The 14,913-nt window shown below is 42.3% G+C and overlaps 1 protein-coding gene across 7 annotated transcripts in view; it reads right to left on the minus strand.

Annotated features, from left to right (window-relative positions):
• The window catches only part of CLIP1 (CAP-Gly domain containing linker protein 1), a 151,405-nt gene that overhangs the window by 63,828 nt on the left and 72,664 nt on the right, over positions 1–14,913 (minus strand). For 5 of the 7 annotated variants that reach the window (XM_063593747.1, XM_057299548.2, XM_034934706.4 and 2 more), the window contains 3 exons: positions 12,126–12,230; positions 5,540–6,484; positions 1,395–1,511 (listed from right to left, as the gene is read on the minus strand). In XM_063593747.1, coding sequence (XP_063449817.1) covers positions 1,395–1,511; positions 5,540–6,484; positions 12,126–12,230 — 1,167 coding nt within the window. The remainder of the gene's footprint in view (positions 1–1,394; positions 1,512–5,539; positions 6,485–12,125; positions 12,231–14,913) is intronic. The other 2 variants (XM_034934711.4, XM_055096277.2) reach the window with 1 other exon arrangement.

The following is a 14,913-nucleotide window of genomic DNA, read 5'->3' on the forward strand; positions in this document are numbered from 1 at the left end:
TCCTGGTTGTCCTGAGATGAACTTCGAGCTAGCTACATCAAGAAGGTTGTTACATGAGTATTTCTAACTAGATAGGATTATGAAAAGATGGTGCAGGGGCCACAGTGCATCCAAGCCCACAGGCTGCCCCCTGTGCCATCCCACAGCCAGACTCAAGGTGGCATGTCTTGTCCTAAGATATACGGAAGGATACTCTAACTTAGGGGAAAAAAAAAAAAAGGCAAGGCTTCCTAAAAGCTTGGGAGGAGGGCAGAGAAGCAATGAACTCAAAACATTTTCTTAAAGGACACCAGGCTGGGCGCGGTAGCTCACGCCTATAATCCTAGCACTTTGGGAGGCCGAGGTGGGCAGATCACTTGAGGTCAGGCGTTCAACACCAGCCTGGCCAACATGGAGAAACCCCATCTCTACTAAAAATACAAAAATTAGCCAGTCGTGGTAACAGGCGCCTGTAATCCCAGCTACTCAAGAGGCTGAGGCAGGAGAATTTCTTGAACCTGGGAGGCAGAGGCTGCAGTGAGCCGAGATCGCGCCACTGCACTCCAACCTGGGCAACAGAACAAGACTCAGTCTCAAAAAAAAAAAAAGATCACACACGTTAATTCACACTGTTAATAGCACAGAAGTGTAATGAATGGGGAAGAGGAAGGGATGTGGAGGACCTGGGACAGCTGACCCTGCGTGGCACATATGCCTCTTGTCTAGTTTCTCCATAAGCCTCTGGCTTTTCTTTCCATGGCATGTGGGTGGGTACCACTGGCACTACTCATGAGTATCAGCCTTGTTTAAACTCGGGTTTTCGGTGCAGGAGGCAAGTAGGAAGGAACAGAGTTGAGAAAAGGTAAAAAATATACATATGCCATACAACTTGAGATTAAGGAAAGAGAAAACATATAAAATGGAAGGTAATTTTCTGAGGTGGAATAAACTGAGTTAGATTTCTTTTAATTTATTTAATTAGACAGCAAGCATCCTGCCTCGCCAACAGAGGGCGCCTACGGCCCAGGACAGCTAGTGCCCTGATAATCACAGTTTAGGGGCCTCATTCAATATGAAGGAGCCTCATTCAATATGAAACCTAACTGTGTTCGATGTATAACTTGGAAGGGCTCTGTGTTTAGTAAAACTAAGTAGTCAATAACATTTCAAAGCAGTGCATTACCAGAGGCAAAGGGATAGATTAAAAAAAAAAAAAAGTAATACCTACCTTTGTTGTTTGGGTTTGATCCGATTCCCCTCAAAGGACAATATTTATCAGCCAATAACTAATACACTCAAGTTGAATCAACACTTAGAAAGAGAAAGAAAACAGCTACAATATTTCTTACTGGAGGATTTTTTAAAATAGGAAATGGCCAGAAACCCTGAGATTCAGATTCCCAACAGGTACTTACCAAAATCTGAAGTTCTTTTTCCAAAGTCTCTTTCACTTGACTGACTTCACTCAAATTTTCCTGAAGGTTAGTAAGCTTTAGCTCTCTCCCCTGGAGCTCTCTGGTAATGCTACTAGCCTAACACACAGAGTTACATGGTATAGAAGCAAATGAACAAAAGGAAAACAAAAGAGAATGAGAAGAAAAAAAATAAACAAATGTAAAAAACTTATGAGAAACATAAAACAAAACTGAAAGGAATACAAATTTGGTGTTGGTTTTTAATTCTAAGAAGTCAATGACTTTTCAAACAATCAGTTCTACGATATGATTTCCTAATGGCTATTTTTATGTTTTTTTTTTTTTCTTTCTTTCTTTCTTTCTGACACAGGGTCTCCCCTGTCACCCAGGCTAGAGTGCAGTGGTGTGATCATGGCTCACTGCAGCCTTAGAACTCCTGAGTTCAAGTGATCTTCCAGCACCAGCCTCCTAAGCAGCTGAGATTACAGGCACGTGCCACTACAGCTAATGTTTAAAAAATTTTTTTACAGATGGGGTCTCTGGCTGGGCTCGGTGGCTAATGCCTGTAATCCCAACACTTTGGGAGGCTGAGGCAAGTGGATCATTTGAGGTCAGGAGTTCAACACCAGCCTGGCCAATATGGTGAAACCCCATCTCTACTAAAAATACAAAAATTAACTGGGCGTGGTGGCATGCTCCTGTAATCCCAGCTACTTGGGAGGCTGAGGCAGAAGAATCGCTTGAGCCTGGGAGGCGGAGGTTGGGTGAGCCGAGACCAGACCACTGCACTCCAGTCTGGGTGACACAGTGGGACCCTGCCTCAAAAAAAAAAAAAAAAAAAAAAGAAAAGAGAGATGGGGTCTCACCATGCTGCCCAGGCTGGTCTCAAACTCCTAGACCCAAGCAATCCTCTTATTTTGGACTCTCAAAGTGCTGGGATTAGAGGCATGAGCCACTGTGCCCAGAGACTATTTTTAAATAGTCAAAATAGACTATTTTTCTATACTTCATTGTAACTTGGAGTATCAGCCTGATCTAAAGCAGAAGGTGTGGATGCTTACTTTCTAAATGAGCTACTTGAGCAATTTCATTTCCTAGACTTTAAAAACCTTGGCTGGGCACGGTGGCTCACGCCTGTAATCCCAGCACTTTGGGAGGCAGAGGTGGGCGGATCACGAAGTCAGGAGATCGAGGCCATCCTGGCCAACATGGTGAAACCCTGTCTCTACTAAAAATATAAAAAATTGGCCGGGCGTGGTGGCACGCACCTGTAGTCCCAGCTACTCAGGAGGCTGAGGCAGGAGAATCGCTTGAACCTGGGAGGTGGAGGCTGCAGTGAGCCGAGATCATGCCACTGCACTCCAGCCTGGGCCACAGAGCGAGACTCTGTCTCCAAAAACAAAACAAAAAAAACTTTAAGGCCAGGCACAGTGGCTCACACCTGTTATCCCAGCACATTGGGAAGCCGAGGTTGGCAGATCTCAGCTGAGGTCAGGAGTTCAAGACCAGCCCGGCCAACATGGTGAAATCCTGTCTCTACTAAAAATACAAAAATTAGCCAGGCGTGGTGGCACACACCTGTGATCCCAGCTACTGGGGAAGCTGAAGCAGGAGAATCCCTTGAGCCTGGGAGGCGGAGGCTGCAGTGAGGGTGACAGAACGAGACTCTGTCTTAAAAAATAAATAAATAAAAACAAAAACCTTAAGATGCGAATATATGTGGTCTACATTATTTTCTCTATTTGTGTATATGCTTGAAGTATTTTGACATTTAAATAAAAATAAAATTTAAAAATCCACTGGACAGGCAAGGTGCAGTGGCTGAAGCCTATAATCCCAGCACTTTGGGAGGCCGAGGTCAGTGGATCACTTGAGGTCAGGAGTTCGAGACCACCCTGGCCAACATGGTGAAACCCTCTCTCTATTAAAAATACAAAAATGAGCCAGGCATGATGGCGGGTGCCTGTAATCCTGGCTACTCGGGAGGCTGAGGCAGGAGAATCGCTTGAACCTGGGAGGTGGAGGTTGCAGTGACTCGAGATTGTGCCACTGCACTCCAGCCTGCGCAACAGAGTGAGACTGTCTCAAAAAAAAACAGAACAAAACAAAACAAAACAATCCACTGGACAATAGTCATTAGAACTTGGCTTTCACGAACTCTTGATGTTAAAAAGTAAACTAACATTAGCTAAATATTATCTTCTAATTAATTTTTGTGTTTTGATTAGTATTTCGGAACCACATGAGGAGATTTGAGAAAAATTTCCTGTAACCAGTTTGTCATCTTCGACTATGGTTAGTTAGCAATTTTTTGCTGTTTGTCAGTCCTCACCTCACCCCATTTAACCATCACAACCCTTCCTTCTTTGCCAATAGAGCAGCTTCTCCCACAAAAAAGTTCAGAACATTGAGCATCAATACCAGTGCCTCAACTAGTGGCAGGACTGGGAAACAATTCCTCGAACCACCTTTAAAGATAAAGATGACATTTAACAAGGCTAGTTAGTAAGGAATGCAGCTGGCGAATGTTTCATGTAATTTCCTAAGCCTTGACCACATGCACACTTGTTCAGTATTTCCCCCAGAAAAGGAGGGGACAGATCGTGTTCTCATTATGCCACAGAAAAAAACTCCAGTGAGATTTCTGCCATGCAAAGGGCTCCAAGCTCTTACACTTAATTTTGCTGTGAATGTTATTTATCACAGCATGGGTTTTTTTTGGTTTTTGTTTTTTTTGTTTTTTGGAGATGGAGTCTCGCTCTGTCGCCCAGGATGGGGTACAGTGGCACAATCTCAGCTCACTGCCACCTCCACCTCCCGGGTTCAAGCAATTCTTGTGCCTCAGCCTCCTGAGTAGCTGGGACTACAGACGCACACCACCACACCTGGCTAATTTTTGTATTTTTAGTAGACAGGGGCCAGGCTGGACTCAAACTCCTGACCTCAAGGGATCCGCCTGCCTCGGCCTCCCAAAGTACTGGGATTACAGGCATGAGCCACCTTGCCCGGCCAACATGTTAATTTATAATAGTCAAGAAGCACTGAATTCAGTCTGTTTTTATACATAACCCTATAGATAAGCAATTACAGTCATGCATTGCTTAAGAACCAGGGTATCTTCCGAGAAATGCATCATTAGGCATTTCATTGTTGTGGGGACATCACAGGGTGCACTTACACACAGAAGGTATAGTCTACTACACACCTGGGCTACATGGCACAGCCTATTGTTCCTATACTATAAACCTGTATAAAATGTTACTGTACTGAATGTTGTAGGCAATTGTAATACAATTCTAAGTATTTGTGTATCAAAGCATATTTAAACATACAAAAGGTAAAGATACCATATTATAATCTTATGGAACCACCTTTGTTTATGTGATCCATTGTTGACTGAAACATCATTATGTGGCACCTGACTATATGTGGTTAGAAGAGGAGGAGATGATCTTTTAAGCTTTTTTTTTTTCCTTTTTTTTTTTAGACGGAGTCTTGCTCTGTCTCCTAGGCTGGAGTGCAGTGGCATAATCTCGGGTCACTGCAACCTCCGCCTCCCGGGTTGTTCAAGCGATTCTCCTGCCTCAGACTCCTGGGTAGCTGGGATTACAGGTGTCCGCCACCATGCCAGGCTAATTTTGTATTTTTAGTAGAGATGGGGTTTCACTATGTTGGCCAGGCTGATCTCGAACTCCTGACCTCAGGTGATCACCTGCCTCAGCCTCCCAAAGTGCTGGGATTACAGGCGTGAGCCACCGCGCCTGGCCGATCTTTTAAGTTTCTGTTCATTCATTCATTTATCTTAACACCATAGTGTTAGGGCATTCTTTATTTTAAACAGATTATAGACTGGAGCTAAGCTTAAATTTGAAGTCACAGCATAGCCCAGAGATAAATAGATCAGGTACCCAGATAACAGGCAACCAAAATAAATTCACATGGTTGAGCCATTATTTTCTCTAATCTCCTCAGATGAAACCATACTTGAGATACTCAGAACATACTACACTATACTCAACTGGGGACATCAAGCAATTTAATTAAATCAGCAATTTGGAAGATGAATGATCTCAACTCAAAAGTAACATAATGCAAAACAAGAATAACAAATGGAAAAGAAAAGAATGGAGGATGTCAATACAAACCTTGCTACTTTCAGCATTCTTTTCAATCTCTAAATGTTTAATCTGTTTCTCAGCTGCCTCAAGCTGCTGTCTAAGTTTCTCCATTTCCGATTTACCTTCGGAACTGGCTTTCCGAAGTGCATCAAGATCCAAGAGCTTTTCTTCAGTAGCCTTGAGCTGTGATGTAAAATTATCAATAACCTTGGTTTGTTCATTGCATTTGGCTTGCAGTACCTCTAGCTCCTTTACCTTTATTTCAGCTTCCTGTAATTTGTTTAACGTGTCTTCCATTTCTACGAGATGCTGGTCTTCTGCTTTGTCCAGTTTCGACTTGATGGCTTCCAGACTGTTTTCCTTTTCTTTAATAACTTTCATCAGTTTAGCCCTCAAGGCTTCCATCTCTTTAGCATGAGCAGACCGTTCAGAGTCTTGTTGATTCTGCAAATTTTCTATTTCGTGTTGGTAATCTAGTCGCATTTTCTCTATTTGTGTTTTTAGTTCAGCAAATTCTGCCGTCTCTGTCCCAAGCCCTTTGCTGAAAGATACCTTCAGTTCTTCCATCGCCTGCTGGTGGGACGCGATGGCAGTCTCCAGTTTGGACTTCCATAGAGCTATCACATCTGAGTTCTCTTTGTTGGCATGCTCCAGCTTGCTTTTCAATGACTCGTTCTCTTTGGAAAGCTTTTCCGTGGCGGTATACAGAGCCTTTATCTCCTTCTGATGAGTTTCTTCCCGGGCTCCAAAATGCTCCTTCAGAGAAGTTATTTCTCTCTGGTGGTCAGTACGGGTGACTTCTAACTTTTCTTGCAAAGAGCTTATCTCTTGCAAAAGGGAAAGTGACATGTCCACATCCCCAGCAGGCTTATTGGACTCTAGCCTTCTTCGGAGCTCAGCTACTTCCTGTACTCTCAATGCTAGGTCTTTCTCCAGTTCCATTATACGTGACTTTTCTGAAACTGTAGCCACCTATTAACAGCAGTCCAAAGAAAAAAGATCATTTAAATAACAAGTCATTGACTATTTTCTTTTCTTTTTTTTTTTTTTTTTTGAGATGGAGTTTCGCTCTTCTTACCCAGGCTGGAGTACAATGGTGCGATCTCAGCTCACTGCAACCTCCGCCTCCTGGGTTCAGGCGATTCTCCTGCCTCAGCCTCCTGAGTAGCTAGGATTACAGGCGTGCGCCACCACACCCAGCTAATTTTTGCATTTTTAGTAGAGATGGGGTTTCACCATGTTGGTTAGGCTGGTCTCGAACTCCTGACCTCAGGTGATCCACTCGCCCCGGCCTCCCAAAGTGCTGGGATTACAGGCATGAGCCACTGCGCCTGGCCTGATGATTTTCTTTAACACTGAAGATATTTAATAACTACCCCATCTCAGGCAGCAAACTATTATGAACGTTTATAGGTTAATATATATTTCTAACTGTGATAATGGCTTAAGTCCAACTTTAGTATCTCCAATTCTAAAGAAGCTTAAATCAGATAAATATCCATTAACTGATAAGTTAACAGAAACAGTAACTTTCAAAGTTCACAGATATAACTGCCTCCTGAAAGAAAACATTTCTTTATTTTGCCAGTTTGTCCTACCCCACACTTCATCCAGGTTGCATAAATGCTTATCCATTTCATGGAGGTGATCTTATAGAACTGTGCCATCCGGAACAGTAGCTGTTGGCCACACGTGGCTACTGAGCACTTGAGACATGGCTCATCTGAAGTGAGGTGTGGTATAAGTGCAAAATACACATCAGATTTTGAAGACTTAGAAGAAAAGGATCACAAAATGTCTTGTGGGCCAAGTGCAGTGGCTCAAGCCTGTAATCCCACCACTTTGGGAGGCCAAGGCAGAAGGATCACTTGAGGCCAGGAGTTCAAGATCAGTCTCGGCAACACAGCAAGACCCCATCTCTGCAAAAAATAAAAAATTAGCCAGGCATGGTGGTGTCGCCTGTGGTAACAGGTACTTGGGAGGCTAAGACGGGAGGATTGCTTGAGTCCAGGAGGTTGAGGCTATAGTGAGTAATTGTGCCATTGTACCTCCAGCCTGGGAGACAGAGCACGACTCTGTCTCTAAAAAAAAAAAAAAAAAAACTGAAATTATATTTTAAAATGTTTAAAATATCTTAATAATTTTATTTTGATTAATATTTTGAATATATCAGTTACATAAAATATATTATTAAAACTAATTTAACTTGTGACTTACAAAAAAGTAATGTGTGTACCAGAAAATTATAAATTGTACATGTGTGGCTTGCATTATACTTCTATTGGACAGCACTTGCATAAAAGGTCTAAAATTACCTATCAAATGTTTCAATGAATAACACATCACCTGTAGAATGAAAGCCTCAATTGAAGAATGAAGAATTAATTTACTAAACTTTTTTTTTTTTTTTGAGATGGAGTTTTGCTTTCGTTGCCCAGTGCAATGGCGCGATCCCAGCTCACTGCAACCTCCACCTCCCAGGTTCAAGCGATTCTCCCGCCTCAGCCTTCCAAGTAGCTGGGATTACAGGCATGTGCCACCACACCTGGCTAATTTTGTAGTTTTAGTAGAGACGGGGTTTCACTATGTTGGTCAGGCTGGTCTCGAACTCCTGACCTCCAGTGATCCACCCACCTTGGCCTCCCAAAGTGCTGGGATTACAGGCGTGAGCCACCACGCCTGGCCTACTGATCATTTTATTAAAACGCAAAGTAAGAATGATTACTTACCTGCAATAATACACAAGAATCTTACACAAAATCCCCTTTTTAGATTTGATAATTCTATCAGCATTTTGATGTAAACATCTTCTTCCCCTAACCCCCTAACCCAGTGGTTCTCAGACATTAGTACGCACATGAATCACCTGGAATGTACGTCTAACCTGCAAGTTTCTACCTATTCCCATGTACTTCGATTCTATTTGAGCTCCGGGATAGTACCCAAGAATCTTCTTCCTTTAAATAAATACCCCAGGGCTAGAAAAACACTTTCTTAACCTGTGCCCTTTCATTGCTAGAAAATTATTTCCCTCTGCTACCTGCTATGCAGTCCATTTAGTACATAGGATGTGTGGAAAATAGCTTCCATCACAAAAATTCTTAGACTAATCTGGGAAATGAAAGGGAACAAAATAATTTTAAAACAGCAGTGAGTCCCATATTTCAAGGATCAAAACTCCTGTGATTGGCTGGGTGAGGTGGTACATGCCTATATACCTAGCACTTTGGGAGGCCAAGGCAAGAGGATCACTTGCGGCCAGGAGTTCAAGATCAGCCTGGGCAACACAACGAGAACTCCATCTCTACAAAAAAATGTTAAATATTCTTCTGAATTTAAGACTCCTCTCCCACACTGCCTTTCTTTGAGACAGAAAATAACAGATATGTTTTCTTTCATCTCCTCTGTCCACCCTACAGGCTGTGACACCAATAAAGATTAAAATGCCCATAAGAGAAGAGGAAAAGAAAGCACTGAGTCTCCAAAACTGCATAATCAAAGTAAATAAAATTAAATATTTCAGAGCTGACTATAATTGCTGTGCTTCATGGTTATAGACTCATCAGGTTAAAGACGTTAATTCATTTACACATGATTTTCTGGGGAAGGAAGAGTCCAAGAGTTTGTTACGTCAAAATAACATACAAAACATTAATAAACCCATCAGGATCTGGCAGAATTTGCTAAATAAAAGAAAAAAAACACAAAACACTAATAAACCCCATTGCTGCAAGGTCTGTAGCATAAATACATTAAACCCAATAGGGCAATGGTTCTTAGTTACAACAAAACAGTCAAGTAGAGAAAAATGCCAAGTAAAAAATAAGTAAAAATAATAAATACCAATGTGATTTTACTTTCTGTGGCATTTCCCTATAAAGTACAGCAATTTATTTTTCATTTCCCAAAATCTGCCCTAATTCAAAACTATGTGGTATGTCTGCTTCTCCCACTAGTTTGAGACCATGAATTAAGTCAGAAATTATTTCTTATTCTTCCTAACATCTCTACAGCACCAAGCACAATGTTTGGAAACTGGATTTATTGGCTAGAAAGTATTCTAAAGCACTTCCTAAAAAGTAACATAGGTGATATGAAACTAAGCTGGTTATCTTAACACTTGGGAACCCAAGAGTGAGGATCAACAGAAGACATACTTCGTTATGGAAAGATATAAGCTTTACACTGAAATACTTGGATAAACCATGGTGTAACTGAATGCCTTATCTAGAGCAGGAAAAAAAAAACATCAAAATTGTTTGCTGACAAAACTAAGATACAGGAGAGGAGTTTACATGTTTAAAAAAAATATATTACTTCAAAAGCCATCACACTAAAGGAACTCAATCTCATTAGTCCATTGTATTTCCTGGATCAATTATTTGGCTCTCAGTTAATGAGGAAACAGCACCAAATTGCCACTTTTTTTTTTTTTTTGAAACAGGGTCTTGCTCTATTGCCCAGGCTGGAGTGCAGAGACATGAACATGGCTCACTGCAAGCCTCGACCTCCTGGGCTCAAGAGATCCTTCCACCTCAGCCTGCCATGTAGCCACCACACCCAGCTAATTTTTTTTTTTTTTTTTTTGTAGAAGCAGGGTATCACCACCTTGCCCAGGCTGGTCTTGAATTCTTGGACTCAGGTGATCCTCCTGCCTTGGCCTCCCAAAGTGCTGGGATTACAGGCATGAAACACCATGCCTGGCCCACTCTTTTTTTGTTTTCTTACCAAATACACAGGAGAAATCTTTAGTTCAGAGGCCGATAGTTCCTTCTTCTTAAAAAATAAAAACACATGATTTAGAAAAGAAAAATTGTCTAGATTTTTAGATCAGTCAATTAATTCTCAACAAGAGAAATTTCTACAAACACTAGAAATTTTTTAAAAAATCAGGATAGCAAATTTGATTAGAGACAGTAATTTTTGGAATTCTAAAGTTAAGAATCTGGGCAATTTAGTCACTGACAGACAAATTCATGATTTAAAAGGGTATGTGACTACATATCTTACATGTAAGTGACTATTTCTTTTTTTTTTTTTTGAGACAGAGTTTCACTCTTGTTGCCCAGGCTGGAATGCAATGGCATGATCTCGGCTCACCGCAACCTCTGCCTCCCAGGTTCAAGTGATTCTCCTGCCTCAGCCTCCCTAGTAGCTGGGATTACAGGCATGTGTCACCACGCCCAGATAATTTTTGTATTTTTGGTAGAGATGGGGTTTCTCCATGTTGGCCAGGCTGGTCTCAAACTCCCAACCTCAGGTGATCCACCCATCTCGGCCTCCCAAAGTGCTGGGATTACAGGCATGAGCCACTGCGCCCAGCCATTTCTTAATCTTTATGCACAAAACAACTTCCATAACAGACGGACTCCATCCTGTGGTGCTTAAGAGCACAGACTCTGGGGCCAAATGTCCTAGATGCAAATCTTGCCTCCACTATTACTATTTGCTGTTTTATCTTAGGCAAGTTACTTAACTTCTCTGCGCCTCAGTGTTCTTGTCTGTAAAATGGGGACACTAATATTCCCTACCTCCTAGGGTTGTGTTGAGACTGAATACCTGCAAAGCACTTAGAATAGTGTCTGGCATGAAGTATGCACTATATAGGTGATTTAATATATAAATAAACTAAAACCTGAGTAATGTCCTGGCTCCAAGGGCTAAGCACAATGAGCTCAGGGCAGGAAGAAGCCATTCTGTTCCCAACATGCATTTCCCTTCTCACCACTGAGAGTTTTTTTGTTTTGTTTTGTTTTTTCCAGACGGAGTCTCACTCTGTCACCCAGGCTGGGGTGCAGTGGCACGATCTCAGCTCACTGCAAACTCCATTTCCTGGATTCAAGCAATCCTCCTGCCTCAGCCTCCCATGTACCTGAGATTACAGGCATGCGCCACCAGGCCCAGCTAATTTTTGTATTTTCAGTAAAGACAGGGTTTCACCATGTTGGCCAGGCTGGTCTCAAACTCCTGACCTCAAGTAATCTGCCTGCCTCAGCCTCCCAAAGTGCTGGGATAAGAAGCAAGAGCCACTGCGCCCAGCGTCCACTGAGGTTTCAATCCCCCGAGCGACAGGAAGGAGAGAGATGCAGAGATCAGCCTTCCAAGATAAAAAGGTAACTGGGGTGAAAGTTTTTAACTCTCATGAAACACAGCCCATGTTTCCATTTCCTTCTCCAAGAGGCCAGGGAAGAAGGCAGGAAGAGAGCTAAAGTAAAACAACAATAACAAAAAACTATTTAGAAAGCCTAGTAACTAGATATTTGAGAACAAGAGGACAATTGACTGCTTGTGGCCAACTGGAGAAATATATTTCATGGTATTAATATAAATAACTTCAAATACAGTTATATCCATTCATTTATTCAGTTGTAAAGTTTCTGATCCTGATTTGGTTGGGTTACCAAAGGAATGAGTCTTTACTTTTGACAAAAGACGAGATATAAAACACCTGTTCCTACTCATCAGTCTCAGCTCACGAACACCTGAATGGTATCAAGACCAAACTCAGGTTGAACCACTGGGTCAAGGCTCAGGCCAACTATAAAGCATGTCACCTGAGGTGTCCACCCTTCACATGCATGGGTCTGCTTCATTAAATAGTGAAAACCATTACCCTAGTGTCTTCTAACTCCCTCTGGAGTTTGTCAGCTTTGGTCTTTTCAAAGAGCAGGCTCTGTTCAAGCTCCTTAATGCGGGCATGCTCCAGTTTGGTCTGCGTCTGTTAGTAAAAAGGAAGAGGAAGAGAACACAACAGTGCCACCATGACATGCCAGCACGAGAGGAGAGACAGCGGCATGCAGGCTGAGCCACCAGTACCTTCTGCCAAAGGGTGAACCAAAGGGGAATGGAGAAGGGAAGAGGTGGAGGTGAGATGAGGTGGGCAGTGAGGATGAATACCAGGGATAAAGGATGGTGGTGGGCAGGGGGCATGGGCTAGTCTGTTCAGAAAGAAAAAATGGAAAACACATGAGGCCAGATGAAGTGTCAGAGGCATGCAGCCAAATATAAGTAATATTGATAAGTGAAGTTTATCAGCACCAATTAGAATAGTTAATATCCCTCCCTCTAAACTATCATTATCCCTCCGCCCCACAAAGGCTACTTGACATTAATGTGTATGTAACTGACTCGATAACTTTACAAGGTATATTGACCCTCAGAATGATGGTCACTATCACCTAAATATGGCAAAGGTATTATAAATCTTAAACTGTTCAATAAGTCCTTAGAGCAGATTCTTGCACCTTAGCATATAACTTGACGTAAATAAGGGTCAAATAAAAACCTCAGTAGAAGGAATCTATTCCTTCTCTAGCTCCAACTAGAGCTAAGAAATCATGCTAGCAGCCTCTGCAGAAATGGGTGAGAAGGGTCTGAGTTAAGAGTCTTAGCAACATTCCTACATGTGATGGGGAAGAGGCCATGGAAGCTCTAGTTTCCTTCCAGCAGTGGATGTCCCAAAGGCTATTGGGCTCCAGGGAGGGAAAAAAGGACTCAGAATTACAAAGAGAAAATTTAGTAATAATTATCCTCTATAGTCTCCATCTCTGAAGCAGGCCAATTGAGAGGCTCAAGAGAGGAGGAAAGTTTACCTCAAACTGGTAAGGGGTTTATTATTTTTACCTTAAGATGAAGTTGTTTTTATTAGCTCAGACATAAAAATGCAACTCAACACAAAGGCATGAGTTTGAGCTCTCTCAAAAAGAGCTGGTGGGTTCCTAAGGTGATTCAAAACCTGTGATCTCAGATACTCTGCTCTCCCCACCATTACGCACTTGGATGTAGCCTGATAGGGAACCCAGAGGATAATCTCTAACAGGTTTAAGTGCAGCAGAATCTTAATTTGAAATAATCTAGGTCCAAATGTACCTCTTCCCACCCCCACCTCTCTTACACAAGAGGTTATCAGTTATCAGAATCAGTGACTGACAAGGCCCACACCCGCAGGGCTGCTCTCAGCAACTGTCAGTTACTTGCAATAATTTAAATATTTTGTGGTACTAATTGACCTATCAGTCTGGACAATTACGGGCAATGAAAAAATGACAACAGACTCTAAACAAAGTGACACAAAGTGCAGAGCTTCAGTAGAGGGGGGAATGTAAAAGTGAAGGTTGCAAACGTCTTCACTCATTCCAGTGGGACTCGGGGACCTCAATACATTCAAGAGGTCACTTTGCTTATAAACCAGGTATCGACAAACCATAATGAGATATTTAAAAGGTGAATAAAAAAAATTTTTTTTAATTCATCACCTGCTTCAGCTCTGTATACTCCACAAAAATAATGAAACACAATTCAAGCCCTAACTGTCTGGATAATCCCCTTGGTCTGTATGTGCCTTGGATGGACACTGTTCAATTTCCCTGCTTTTATAAGAAAAGAATCTAATCCTTATCTACATAATTGGGGTCACAGCCTCAGGAGCTGAAATCCAAAACTACAGTAGTAGGAAAAAGAAAAGGCAATAGAACCTTTCTTCTCTTGACACAGTTAAGTGTCCTCTGGGTAAAAGGTCACTATTTCCAGATAAAAAGCAAATATACATTTAATGTGATCTCCTCCCCATTCAGAGATCTTTCAGATAAGCGTAGCCAAGGCCTCCTTACTGATGGGTCTATATACACATTATCTGGGACTCTACAGTGCCTCAGCCTCCGTAGTAGCTGGGATTACAGGCGTGCGCCACCACACCTGGCTAATTTTTGTATTTCAGTAGAGACTGGGTTTCACCATGTTGGCCAGGCTGGTCTCGAACTCCTGACCTTGAGTGATCAATCAGCAGCAAGGGAACTAGTGATCCACTTCCATGCCACAGCACACAGTAAAAATGTGACACTGAACAGGACAACCCTTCTTGTAAAATCATTCCTTTCTTAGAATAAGAACACAGAGTATCCCAAGAGGAAAGTCCTGGGACAGGGGATTGAGAAGGAAAGCAAAGGCTTTGCGAGAAGCGCACAGGAAAGGCAGGGGGGAAATCCCATGCAGACTGACACCGGGGGCAGCGGGAGCCTGTTTCGGAAGGAGAGAAGAGACCCAGATCACTGAAGTAGCTTCACAAAAAGGAACCCTTCAGAACGAAGACCTTTTAAAAAATTCAGTCTTGTGTTTGTTTTTTTTTTTTGAGATGGAGTTTTGTTCTTGTTGTCCAGGCTGGAGTGCAGTGGCATGATCTCCTGTCACTGCAACCTCTGCCTCCTGGGTTCAAGCGATTCTCCTGCCTCAGCCTCCCTAGTAGCTGGGATTACAGGTGTGTGCCATCATATTCGGCTAATTTTTGTATTTTTAGTAGAGATAGGGTTTCACCATGTTGGCCAGGCTGGTCTCAAACTCCTAACCTTAGGTGTTCTGCCCGCTTCAACCTCCCAAAGTGCTGGGATTACAGGTGTGAGCCACAG

Source organism: Pan paniscus, chromosome 10 (assembly GCF_029289425.2).
Source record: "Pan paniscus chromosome 10, NHGRI_mPanPan1-v2.0_pri, whole genome shotgun sequence".
NCBI classification, from domain to species: Eukaryota; Metazoa; Chordata; class Mammalia; order Primates; family Hominidae; genus Pan; species Pan paniscus.